The following is a 12,364-nucleotide window of genomic DNA, read 5'->3' as shown; positions in this document are numbered from 1 at the left end:
GCTTAGAAAAACAGTCCCCTCACTTCTCAGACTATGTATCCCTTCATCATCTTCCCTCCAGAGAGCTAGACGGCTTCATGGCTTGCTTTATTTAAATCTTTGATCCATCTGGAATTTATTTTGGTAAAAAGAATCCAGAATTTACTGTCTTCTATTCCAAAGAAACGTTGGGCTGCTGGATCTCTGTCTTGCCTGGTTTGCAACGCTGCCTTCATCCCAACCGAAAATCTCCTGATTCATAGCGCGTTTTGCTTCATTGGCAATGTCTCTGGGTTTCTTTCCAATGGTGACAAGTTTTTTTCAACAGCTTCTCCTGCACTCCCACGTCCAGGAGCTGGACAAAAACCAGCTGGGGGTTTGGGTTTTAGAGCAAAATGATGGACACTGTCCACAGCCGTCCACACGGCTTAGCCCGGCTGGGAACGTCACGGCTTGCCCACAGCACGAGATCAAGCCTCCAGCCCGTCTCTGTTACACGTTCCCCTGTTTTTCCAGACCTGCTGCACACAGTGGCCGGAAGCCGTGCCTGAGCTTTATTTGCCGTTGGGACTGAGCGTGACAGAAACACACGGGAGAGTTTGTCAAGAGCAGGCATGCCCAGACCGACAGAAACGCTCACCGCTCACGGCACAGGCAGGCTTTGCCTTGCCAACAAAGTCGCTTTATAACAAGTGCAAATATTTGCCCAGGGGACAGCAGGAAATAGTTCCTAGAACTGCAGGCAGCTCTGCGGAGCTTACCAATGTCGGTGGCTGTGGCTTGGGGTGGTTTAGCATCCTTTTTTTTTTTTTTTTTTTTTTTAAGTAACAGGGTTGCTATGTTACTGTAAAGAAGTATAGAGGAATGAAAACTGGCTGGCATTAGTGCTTCAAAAAAAAAAAAAATCAGTATTACAGAGGTAACGGGAGGGACTCAGTTCCCCGCTCAGGGGGTCTCGGGTTTGCTGTTGTCCCTTCTAGAAAGCAACTGCCCGGGGGGTCCCTGACACCTGTCAGGCGATGGGGTGGGGTCGGGGGGGGGGGGGGAGCCGCGGTAGGAAGTCTCTGCCTTAAGCGGTGAGCAAGGGAGAAATGCCAGAACGGCCCTGCGCAGGATGCGAGCCGCGGTCAGCTGCGCTTCCAGAACACTGTCCCTGAGGCCAGCGCCCCCGGCTTCCTTGTGCTTGAGCGTGACCAGGCGCGACACCTGATGGACTTCGCAGGAATGCAGAAGCCGTAAGCCCAGGCTGGAATTTTAAAAATTATCCCTTGGGGGACCTAAGACCTCTCCTAGCCAAAGCCACGTTGATAAAACTTAAGTATGCGCCCGGAGGTGGCCGGAAAGGCTTTTTTTCCAAGAGCTGTGGTCCAGCCAGCTCACCTGGCAACAGGGAGTCCTGTGGGCTCCGCACGTAACGCAGGCGGCAGGCTTCGTGGCTCTTTTTTTTTTTTTTTTTTTTTTTATTAATTTACTTGGAAGAGCTGGAGATATATAGGACTATGGATGGATAGATAGATACAGAGAGAGAGAGATAGACAGATAGACACACACATAGATAGATAGAGAGGTCTTCCATCCGCTGGGTCACTCCCCAATTGGCCACAATGGTCAAGGGCTGGGCCAGGCTGAAGCTGGGAGCCAGGAGCTTCTTCCGGGTCTCCCACATGGGTGCAGGGGCCCAAGCACTTGGGCCACCCTCTCTGCTTTTCCGGACACACTCAACAAGCAGGCAGCTGGATCAGAAGTGGTGCATCTGGGACTCAAGCCGGCGCTCTGTTACGGGAGACACGCAGCATGGCAAGCGGTGGCTTAACCCACAGCGCCAGCCTCGAATTAACCACCGCACACACACACACACACACACACACACACACACACACACCCTGTAGAGCTGAGTATTTAACGCGCTGTGCTGCAGGCCACCGCGTGGGCCACCCGCGGCCTTGCTTCGAGTTCCAGCCACTCTGCTTCTCACCCCGCTCCCTGCCCATGCGCCCGAGAAATCGCAGCAAACGCCGCCCCCCGCTGTAGGCTCCCCTCGCCCCCACCCCCGGCCACCTCTGCCCACTTCTGCGGCAGTCACGTGGAAACAGGTCAGCCCCTCGACACAAAGAGCCCTGAATGTGCGGGAGAGGGCCCCCTCCACCCGCCGTGGTCCCAGTCTGGGCTCCTCGGCTGCACCCCGGGACGCAGTGACCAGGAGCTGAGAAGCGGCAGGTGCGTGACGCCTGGCGCATTCGCGGGCACTTGGGGTGTCAGGGAGTGGCGTGGAGGAAGCCGCCAAGGCGGGGCGCAGGGACACGCTAGACGGCAGTGACGGGGCAGGGGCTTGCTGGCGGGGGATCCCCACCGCTGGGACTCGGGATCACTCGGCCCCGGGGCCGGGCTCCAGTGACCCAGGGCTCCGGTGACCGCCGGCCTGCGGGTGAAGAGGGCGCGGCCCCCGGAGGAAGCCGCACAGCCGGCTGCGGGCTGGGCGAGGCGGCCCGACCGCCCTCGGTCAGTTTCCCGTCAGGACCCCAGATTGGCGTCTTGTGCTTTGCCGCCTCCCTCAGATCCGGTAGGCAGTGCCTCGCCATTTGTAAAGCAGTCAGCTTAGGGGGGTCGTGGCGCGTCCGCTGTGCGGGGTGGTTTGGTGTCGAAAGGCGTGGCTTGGGAGGAGCTTCGCTGTGGCCCCTGATGGGCCGGGCCGGTGTGGGCGGAGCGTTGGGAGGGGCCGGGCCTAGGTGGGCGGGGCGTTGGGAGGGGCCGTGCCTGGGTGGGCGGAGCGTTGGGAGGGGCCGGGCCTGGGTGGGCGGAGCGTTGGGCGTGGCCCTGGGGCGCCAGCGGCGCACCTGTGTTGGTTTGGGACGATGCCTCCAGCTACCGTTTAGGCGGCGCTTACCTTCCAGTAAAACGGTTCAAGCCGAAGGCCTGCAAGTGCTCTTAGAGCTGCTTCCTCAGCGGCCGCACGGTATCTCCCCCTCCGGGGCGCCCCAGAAATCCTCTAGCAGTGGTCCGTGACGCCTCCCCTCCGTCTTGCAAAGCTGCTAGGGTGCGCACCCCTGGTGTCCCTGGGCGCATTTGATGTGCGCGTTGTGAGCCCCGTGGCCGGAGCCACACGGCCCCGGGAGGACGCGGGGAGCCCTGAGAAACAGTCGCGAATGATCCGATCAGGTGGGCAGGGGCTTCGCGGGGTTCGGGGTGCAAGCGAGGCCTTTGCAGCCCAGGGACCCAGCCTGGCGGAGGGGTCGTCAGGGGTCGCTGACGTCTCGGAGCCTGCACTGCCTCCCCGTTTTATTTAAGGATAAAATAAGTAGCTATCAGAAAAATACTCAGAAATGTGTTTGGCACATTGTATGCTATTATATTTTTTGCTCGATTAAATTAGCAAACCTATGATCAGATTTTGTTCACTTTTTCTTCTGTGAATTCCCTGTTGAGATCCTTAGTTGCACTGTTCTACATTTGTCTTTTCCTTGATATATATGAGCTCTGTAAACCCAGGAAGATCTCTCTCTGTAACTGTGTCTTTCAAATAAATAAATAAATCTTAAAAGAGAAAGAGAGAGAGGAGAGACAGGCTGGTGTTGCCGCAGAACGGGTTAAACTGCCACCTGGCATCTCATACCGCCACCAGTTCAAGTCCCGGCTGCTCCACTTCCCATCCATCTCCCTGCTAGTGCTCCTGGGAAAGCAGCAGGGGATGGCTCACGTGCTTGGTTCCCTGCACCCCCATAAACCAGGGTAGAGCGTCAGGCTCCTGGCTTGGTTCTAGCTGTTGCAGCCATTTGGGGAGTGAACCAGCACATGGAAGATTGATCTCTCTCTCTCTCTCTCCTTAATATATATTTATTTATTTATTTACTTGAAAGGCAGAGTTACACAGAGAGAGGCAGAGAGAGAGAAAAAGAAAGAGAGAGGTCTTCCATCCGCTGGTTCACTCCCCAACTGCCTGCAACAGCCGGAGCTGTGCTGATCCAAAGCCAGGAGCCAGGAGCTTCTTCCAGGTCTCCCACATGGGTGCAGGGACCCAAGGACCTGGGCCATCTTCTACTGCTTTCCCAGGCCACAGAAGAGAGCTGGATCGGAAGTGGAGCAGCCGGGACTTGAAATAGCGCCCATATGGGACGCCAGCACTGCAGGCAGCAGCTTTACCCACTGTGCCACAGTGCTGGCCCCTAAAATAAATCTTTTAAAAAATGTGTTCACCTTCTCTCTGTCTCTCTCTCACTAACTCTGTCAAAAAAAAAAAAAAAATGTGTTCACCAGTTAGTTGTCTTTTGACTTTGTGGATTTGTTTTATGATGATTTAAATGTTTGCATAGTTAGGCCGATTAATCGTTTCCTGGAGGACTTCTGGGCGTGGAGTCTTTCTAAGAAAGAAATGCCGGCCGGCACCATGGCTCACTTGGTTAATCCTCCGCCTGCAGCACCGGCATCTCATATGGGTGCCGGGTTCTAGTCCCGGTTGCCCCTCTTCCAGGCCAGCTCTCTGCTGTGGCCAGGGAGTGCAGTGGAGGATGGCCCAAGTGCTTGGGCCCTGCACCCCATGGGAGACCAGGAGAAGCACCTGGCTCCTGGCTTCGGATCGGTGCAGCTCCGGCTGTAGCAGCCATTGTGGGGGGTGAACCAACGGAAGGAAGACCTTTCTGTCTGTCTCTCTCTGTCTATAACTCTACCTGTCAAATAAATAAAAAGAAAAAGAAAAAGGAAGAAATGCCTCCTGCTTCCTGAGTGCTTCTTGATCTCATCTTTCACACTGACATCTCCCATCCATCTCTTGATCTCATCTTTCACACTGACATCTCCCACCCATCTGCAGAGTATCCTGGGAACAAAGCAGGAGGCAGCAAACCCAACATCACCCTCTTTCCCCCAAGGGCCTCGCCAGCTTTCGACGCACTGGCTGTGTTTAGAAAATCCCTTTTCTGTCCTACCAATCTAAAAGAAATAGCATCGCTGTCAGAGCCCACATCATCAGATGCGCAAACTCTAATTCTAGATCGCTTATCCTCTCCGCATTTGGCTGACCCACTTATTCGGCATTAAATTACAGAGCCAGGGGCCAGCGCTGTGGCGTGGCGGGTAAAGCCACTGCCTGAGACACTGGCACCCCGTATGGGTGCCTGTTTGAGTCCCGGTTGCTCCACTTCCAATCCAGCTCTCTGCTGTGGCCTGGGAAAGCAGTGGAAGATGGCCCAAGGACCTGGGCCCCTGCACCCATGTGGGAGACCCAGAAGAAGCTCCTGGCTCCTGGCTTCAGCCTGGTCCAGTCCTGGCTGTTGTGGCCATCTGGGGAGTGAACCAGTGGATGGAAGACCTCTCTCTGTGTCTCTTTCTTTCTCTGTGTAACTCTTTCAAATAAATACGCCTTTGAATACTTAGAGTGATATTGAGGCTCATGTCCCACTTCGTTATTGATTAGGAAAGCTGATCTGCCCACGCTGATTCTCCTGAATGTTCTCCTTGTTCTCAGAGCGAAGAGTTTCACGTGTACATTACGTCCAGATGTGACAGGCCCTTTTTTTTTAAAGATGCATTTTATTTATTTGAGAGGCAGAGTGAGGGGGTGCGGGTGGGGAGAGAGAGAGAGAGAGCCCTTCCATCCCCTGGTTCATTCTGCAAATGACCCCAATGGCTGGGGCTGGGCCAGGGTAGAGTCAGCAGCCAGGAGCTTCATTCAGGTCCCCCATGTGGGCACAGGGGCACAGGGGCCCAGGTTCTTGGGCCGTCTTGTGCTGCTCCCAGGTGCATTAGCAGGGAGCTGGGTGGGAAGTGGAGCAGCCGGGTCTCACCAATATGAGCTGCTGGTGCTGCAGGAGATGATGTCACAACACCGGCCCCAGACATTCATCCTCTTGTATCTGCATCTACTTAAAAAAAAAAAAAGATTTATTTTTATTTATTTGAAATATAGAGTTACAGAGAGAGAGAGAGAGAGAGAGAGAGAGGTCTTCCAACCACCAAATGGCCATAATGGCCAGAGCTGAGCTGATCCAAAGTCAGGAGCCAGGAACTTCCTCCGGGTCTCCCACATAGGGCCATGTTCTACTGCTTTCCCAGGCCACAGCAGAGAGCTGGATGGGAAGTGGAGCAGCCGGGACTTGAACTGGCACCGGTATGGGATGCCGGTGCCACAGGCTGAGGCTTAGCCTAGTGTGCCACAGTATAGTAGACCACAGATGGGAGACCAATCCCTGGCTTTTAAATCAAAAAGGAAAAAGTAACCCTCGGGGGTCCTCCCCATCTGGAAACCCTCCCCTCTGCGGAGACCTCGGCACGCTGGCAGGAGCCGCAGCCGGGGAGAAAGATGGCTGCTGCTCAGGTCCAGGGCAAGCGCGATGGCTGGGGTCCAGGCACCTTCCCTCAAACTGCGCACGGAGAGCACACTGAACAGGAACTTCATCAGCCGAGCTTTATTTACACGTACACGCATGGTGCCAGGCGTCCACACAGCGCAGCCCTAACGGACTTGATCTTGGACCTGGGCCCCTCGGGAGTCCGGCTCGCTCCCGCGTGCTGTTGTGCACACGCACACGGAAAACCCTGCTGCTCGCGATGAGCGGCTGCCACGCCTTTTCCCTGCACCTGCAGTGAGGCTCCCGCTGAGAAACAGGCCTTAAAGCTGAACCCCCAACAGCTCACGTTCTTCAAAGGGGGCAACTCGGACAGAGCCACGGGGGCACAAGCACGGCCAGTACATAGCTGGGGAGTTGTGGCAGAACGGGGAGGGGGCATGGGGATCAGCAGGGGAGACCTTCGGGCCTTCAGCAGGTGCATGGGACTGGACTCCGCCCACTGGTGCAGAAACACCGAACTCGAGCCCTGCACACAAACAAGCTAACACCTGCCGGTGTGCACAGAGGGGGCTGGTTAGGGTCATGTGGTCACTTTCCACACTCGAAAACACACGAGAGAGAGGCTGCCCCACATGGCTCTGGATGGATGCCTTGGACTCAGGGCAGAGTGTGGCAACCACTGGTCCCGGGCACATGCACACACATATGCACACTCACACACACGTGTACACATGCATATGACACGGCAGTCCAGTCTTACTTAGCATGTCTCAGATCAGAAGGGAGATGTCAGCCAGTTTTTTCCAGGATTTCCTTCCCCCCACCCTGTACAGGAGGAGGGGTCTTCAGCCCTGCCCACTCACCGGTCACAGCACAGACCGGAGCGGAAAAGAGGCCGCCCCACTCTGCCAAGGCCGGTGAGCAAGCAGGGAGTCAGGGGAAAGGCTGGGCGCCGGTGAGCACCGCACGCACCCTGCCGGTGCACAGAGGGGAGTGAACGTTCGAGAACTTTCCCAAGCCACTTAGCCACTCTCCCGCTTCTGAAGATGAGACACGGAGGGGAAAGAGCAGGCCTGGGGGAGAGAGAGGCAGAGGGAGTCGCCCGCCCCCATCCCTCCCACCCAGGGCTCGTGGGCCATTTACCTCCGGGGGCCAGACACCCACAAACTCATCCCCAAGCATCCCAAGTCTGGCCTGAGCCCACAAGAGAAGTCGCTGCTCCGGCCTGGGGCTTCTTCCCAGGCCCACCTTCAACTCCTCCGCCAGGCGCTCCCAGATCAAAGCTTACTGGTATCTGCGGATAAACAAGACCAGCGAGGGTGGAGGCGGGGACAGGTGTCAGGAGGCGACAGGTGTCAGGAGGCGACAGGTGTCAGAAGGAAGCATCCCTGAACTCCCAAACTCCGGGCACTCGGAGAGGCCGAGTGACCATGGCGACCCTCACCAACGAGAAGGGGGTGGGGGTGCTGTATCCCCTCCTACCCCTCCCCCACCGCAGGGGTCCCCAGTGCTGGCCCTCAGGAGTTCCTAAGAGCAGTTTGGGCTCCCGTCCCCAAACCTCACCTGTGCCATCAGTCTCCTCCATGCGCTAAGGCTCCCCACCCCATCACCCACTTGATCCACTGCACGCTGGGTGCCTCTGTCCCCAGCCACTCTCCTCCCACCACTCCTGACACATGGGAATCACTCCTGTGTCACGCTCACCAGCAGAGGCATGGGGAGCGCCTCCCGGCCTGGCCGTGGGAGCCCTGGACGTGGAGGCAGGCGGCTCTGCGGGCTGCGGGCCCCTGGGGACCGGTGCCTCCCTCCTGGGGATGGTTCCTTTCTTGGGAGTCGCCGGCTTCTTCTGGGCGTCTTCGGAACCCACCAGGACGTAAGAGCCGGGGCCCAGGCGCACCTTCTTCTTCTTTCTGGGGGGTGTCTCCTGACTCCCGTCTTGGTCTGACTCACAGGCGGCTGCGGGGCTCCCGGAGTCCACGGCTGGGTCGCCGGGCACCTGCTTCCTGGCTGACTCCTCCTGCTTCACGGGGGGCTTCGGGGGGCTCCTGCCCGACTTGGAGACCTCCATGCCTTCCGCCTCTCCAGCCCTGGCCTCCGCCTCCAGGGCCGCCTGGCTGGATCCGTGGATGCCTCTGGGTTGTTTCCAGGGTGCTGGCTCCTGCTTGGGGTTCTTCTGCTTGTTTCTCCTGGAGCGAGACGCGGCTCCTGTCCTGCGGACCAGGGGCTTCGGGGGGTCCCCCTGGTCTTCCAGCTCTGGCCAGGCGCCGCCGGCATCCTCCACCTTCAGGGCAGAGCCCACCTCGGCAGCAAATCCGGGCTCCTTCTTCACCTTCTTCCCTGCTGTGCCGGCCCAGGCCGCCGCCGCCTCGGCCAACTCCTGAGCTCTGGCTTCGTCCCGGCTGCGGGTCTGGGCGTCCATGCAGAAGATGACCTGCACGACTGCCCCCAGCAGCACGCCCAAAGCCTCCGCCCAGCTGTCCGAGGGCCGACCCTGGTTCTGGGGCTGCGGCTGCTGGTTGAGCTGCAGCAGGTGGACCACATCCTCCCAGGTACGCCCCTCGGCCTCCAGGAATTCATGCAGATTCTTCAGAAACTCGGCATCCTGGGTGGGGTCTCTACAGACCACCCTCCAGGGACCGCCCCGGCCTGGGAACTCCCGGGGGAGGGTGCTCAGGTTCAAGCCCTCGCCGACCTCGAGGAGGGCGGCCTTGGCGTTCTCCTCCCTCAAAAACATCTTGTTGAGCACGCGGTAGGGGCCCAGGGGGGCGAGGACCGCGTTCAAGGTCTCCTCGATTTCCGCTTGGCCACAGTCCTCCGGGATGCCCGTGACCAACAGGGACCTGTGGATGTCCACTTCCATCCCCCGACACCAGTCTTCCAGAAGGTTCATGGCCATGGCCCCAAGAGCCCAAGAGGCGGGTGGACGGATGTGGGCTGCTGGCGGCGGACCCCAAATATCAACCCTGCAAGGTCACCAGACGGTGAGGTCAGATGCGCGGGGAGAGGACCCCTCGTGATTTCCCAAGACCCTCCTTCCCAGCCCGGGGCCCGAATGCTCACACGTGTCCAGGAAGCTGCCCTCCGTCCCGCCCCCGGGGCCTGGCACCGGCAGCCCCGCCTCCGACCGTCCAGCCGGGCCAAGGACAGGCCGCTGGGATGCAGCCCCTCCCCAGGGCTGGCCCCGGCCACCTCGGCGCTGCAAGACGACAGGCAGCTGCCGGCCGCCCCCGGCTCCAACCCGGGCGGATCACGCGACTCCCAGCCTCGATCCCGGCCGCCGTGCGGAGCCGAACCCGGCGCCCCGCAGCGCGCGCCTGCGCACTTGCTCCCGCGCCGCGGCTCCCCGTCCTCCGCGGCGCAGCTCCAGCGGTCGTCATGGCAACTGGCGCTGGGTTGCTAGGGCTGATAGGGGCTCTGGGCGGCAGGTGGAGGTGCACCTGTCCAGGCCTTCACCCAGCAGAGGGACTGGACATGCTCAAGTTGTCCCACCAGACCCTCTCTTTCTGCCCATGTGGACCTTGGGAGCAGGGGTGGGGTTCCGGGTGCCTGTGCTGGGTTCTAGTCCAGCTCTTTCATTCCTTATGTTGAATTCAGCCAACGAGACACCCCCCCACCCCGAGATGCCGGACATTAGAGGGCAGCAGGGAAAGGAGGCTTGAATCCCCTGGGTTTCTCCCCAAAACCCATAGCTTCTGTTGGGCAGCCTGCTCCAGCTGCCACTTCTGGGTTCTAGAAACTTCCAGAAATTTCCAGAAAATTCACCCCCCCCTTTTTTTTTGGACAGGCAGAGTTAGACAGTGAGAGAGAGACAGAAAGAAAGGTCTTCCTTTTTCCATTGGTTCACCCCCCAAATGGCTGCCATGGCCGGCGCACTGCACCAATCCGATGGCAGGAGCCAGGTGCTTCTCCTGGTCTCCCATACGGGTGCAGGGCCCAAGCACTTGGGCCATCCTCCACTGCACTCCCAGGCCACAGCAGAGAGCTGGCCTGGAAGAGGAGCAACTGGGACAGAATCCGGCGCCCACATGGGATGCTGGCGCCACAGGCGGAGGATTAACCAAGGGAGCCACAGCACCAGCCCATGGGATGGATTGGTTTCTAAGCATTTTGTTTTCTGGTCATATGGGAAAAAAGAAAATGAATCACTTGAAAGCTATAAATAAAAATTGAGTCCAGAGAATCTTTTTTTTTTTTTAAAGATTTATTTTATTTATTTGAAAGACAGAGTTACACAGAAAGATAAGGAGATACAGAGAGGTCTTCTATCCACTGGTTCACTCCCCAACTGGCCGCAAAGGCCAAAGCAGCACCAATCCGAAGCCAGGAGCCAGGAGCTTCTTCTGGGTCTCCCACGCGGGTGCAGGGGCCCAAGGACTTGGGCCATCTTCCACTGCTTTCTGAGGCCATAGCAGAGAGCTGGATCGGAAGTGGAGCAGCCGGGACTCGAACCGGCATCCATATGGGATGCTGGCACTGCAGGCAGTGGCTGTACCTGCTACGCCACAGCGCCAGCCCCGAGTCCAGAGAATCTTTAAACTAGGGGCTGGCACTGTGGTGTACTGGGTTAAGCCTCCACCTGCAGGGCCAGTATCCTATACGGGTGCTGGTTCAAGTCCCGGCTGCTCCACTTCCAATCCAGCTGCCTGCTGGTATGCCCAGGACAGCAGCAGAGGACGGGCCAGGTGCTTGAACCCTGAACCCATTTGGGAGACCCGGAAGGAGCTCCTGGCTCCTGACTTTGGGTTGGTCCAGCTCCAGCCATTTCAGCCATTTGGGGAGTGAACCAGAGGAAGGAAGAGCCCCCCACCCGTAAGTCTGTCTTTCAAATAAACAAATAAAAATCTTTTAAAAAAAAGTATTAAATAAAGAAAAGTGATTATAACAGACAACATTAAAATAAAAAGGGCATTATTTTTTTAAAAAAAAAAAGGAATCTTTAAAAAACAATGCTGTGTGTATATATCTATGTCATGTATTCCAAAATCTTTAAGATATTTTAAGAGAATTTTTTTTAAATTTGTTTATATATAAAAAGGAACTATATATATAAATGTACATATACATTTCAAGAAACTCACAGAAAAGTCACATTACCCTTTAACTCGTTTGTCCATGAGTTTCCGGAAGGTCCCTGGTGTGTGTGTGTTAGGGGGGTCAGCTGCCTGCCAACTCCCCCAGTCAGGAGCCACACAGATTGCCGGCCCATTTAAAAATAGTGGCTAGCACCTGTAACAGGAGTCCGTGTGGTTTCCACGACAACGCGTGGTCCCGTGGTTCCCGTGGCAACGCCCTGGTCTGCGGTTTCCCCGGCAACGCGTCCCCGAAGCTGCAGGTCCCGCCTCCCTCCCTGCACCGCGCGGCCCCGGTTTTGCCTGTGGGCTTCTGTTTTTCCGGGCTGGGTGTTTTACGTGGGGATCCACACGGCGTGAAGATTCAGGGGGCCCGGGGCAGGCATCCTGGGCCCCGCGTGGCCACGGCCCCGCGGGCGTTGTGCAACTCCGGCTGACGCCGCCCCTCCCACCTCTCCCACCCCCCAATCCCACGTCCACCCCCGCCCCCACAACGCGCAGGCGCCCACCTCAACATCTGTCCACTCACACCTTATCTCACAGCATCATTGCTAAACACACGGATTATTTCCAGGTAGCCATACCTTTTTATTTTTATTTTTATTAAAGATTTATTTATTTGTTTGAAAGAGCTACTCAGAGGAGACGCAGGGAGAGAGAGAGAGAGAGAGAGATCTTCCATCCGATGGTTCACTCCCCAATTAGCTGCAACAGCTGGAGCTGTGCCTATCCGAAGCCAGGAGCCAGGAGCTTCCTCTGGGTCTCCCACGTGGGTGCAGGGGCCCAAGGACTTGGCCATCTTCTACTGATCCCACAGGCCACAGCAGAGAGCTGGATTGGAAGTGGAGCAGCCAGGTCTTGAACAGGCGCCCATATGGGATGCTGGCACTGCAGGCCAGGGCTTTAACCCGCTGTGCCACAGCACCGGCCCCATACCTTTTTTTATTTTTAATTTCTATTAAAATACCCCAGAAAAAAAGAGAGAGGGAGATAATCGGTTGGCCAAGAGTTAATGGTTATTACAGCAGGAAGCTC

The 12,364-nt window shown here is 57.2% G+C and overlaps 1 protein-coding gene across 3 annotated transcripts; it reads right to left on the bottom strand.

The window, feature by feature from the left end:
• Positions 1-5,954: 5,954 nt before the first annotated feature.
• On the bottom strand, positions 5,955-11,481 carry LOC100354648 (paraneoplastic antigen-like protein 8A). 3 transcript variants are annotated; one of them, XM_070062060.2, is made up of 3 exons: positions 11,355-11,481; positions 8,158-9,223; positions 5,955-7,554 (listed from the first exon to the last, which is right to left on the bottom strand). In XM_070062060.2, the coding sequence occupies exons 1-3, from the start codon at positions 11,372-11,374 to the stop codon at positions 7,429-7,431; spliced, it is 1,212 nt and encodes a 403-aa protein (XP_069918161.2). In that variant the 5' UTR covers positions 11,375-11,481; the 3' UTR covers positions 5,955-7,428. The 3 variants fall into 3 exon arrangements, with proteins under 3 accessions (XP_069918161.2, XP_051693376.3, XP_017194313.4); XM_051837416.3 differs by having other exon boundaries at positions 5,963-7,554; positions 7,965-9,223; positions 11,355-11,478; XM_017338824.4 differs by lacking the exon at positions 11,355-11,481 and adding an exon at positions 9,323-9,577 and having other exon boundaries at positions 5,963-7,554; positions 7,965-9,223.
• Between the last annotated feature and the right edge of the window lie 883 nt (positions 11,482-12,364).

This window comes from Oryctolagus cuniculus, chromosome 18, assembly GCF_051225735.1.
Source record: "Oryctolagus cuniculus isolate XC-2025 breed Fujian yellow rabbit chromosome 18, ASM5122573v1, whole genome shotgun sequence".
Classification (NCBI taxonomy): Eukaryota; Metazoa; Chordata; class Mammalia; order Lagomorpha; family Leporidae; genus Oryctolagus; species Oryctolagus cuniculus.
The sequence above is the reverse complement of the archived record's forward strand: the minus strand, read 5'-3'. Positions and strand labels throughout refer to the sequence as shown.

Bases quoted from the DNA above. Each gene is read 5' to 3' on its own strand.
- LOC100354648 (XM_051837416.3), bottom strand. From the start codon at position 11,374: ATGGACAAACGAGTTAAAGG. The intron at 9,224-11,354 runs GTAATGTGACTT...GTGACCTTGCAG, and splicing joins ATGGACAAACGAGTTAAAGG to GGTTGATATTTGGGGTCCGC.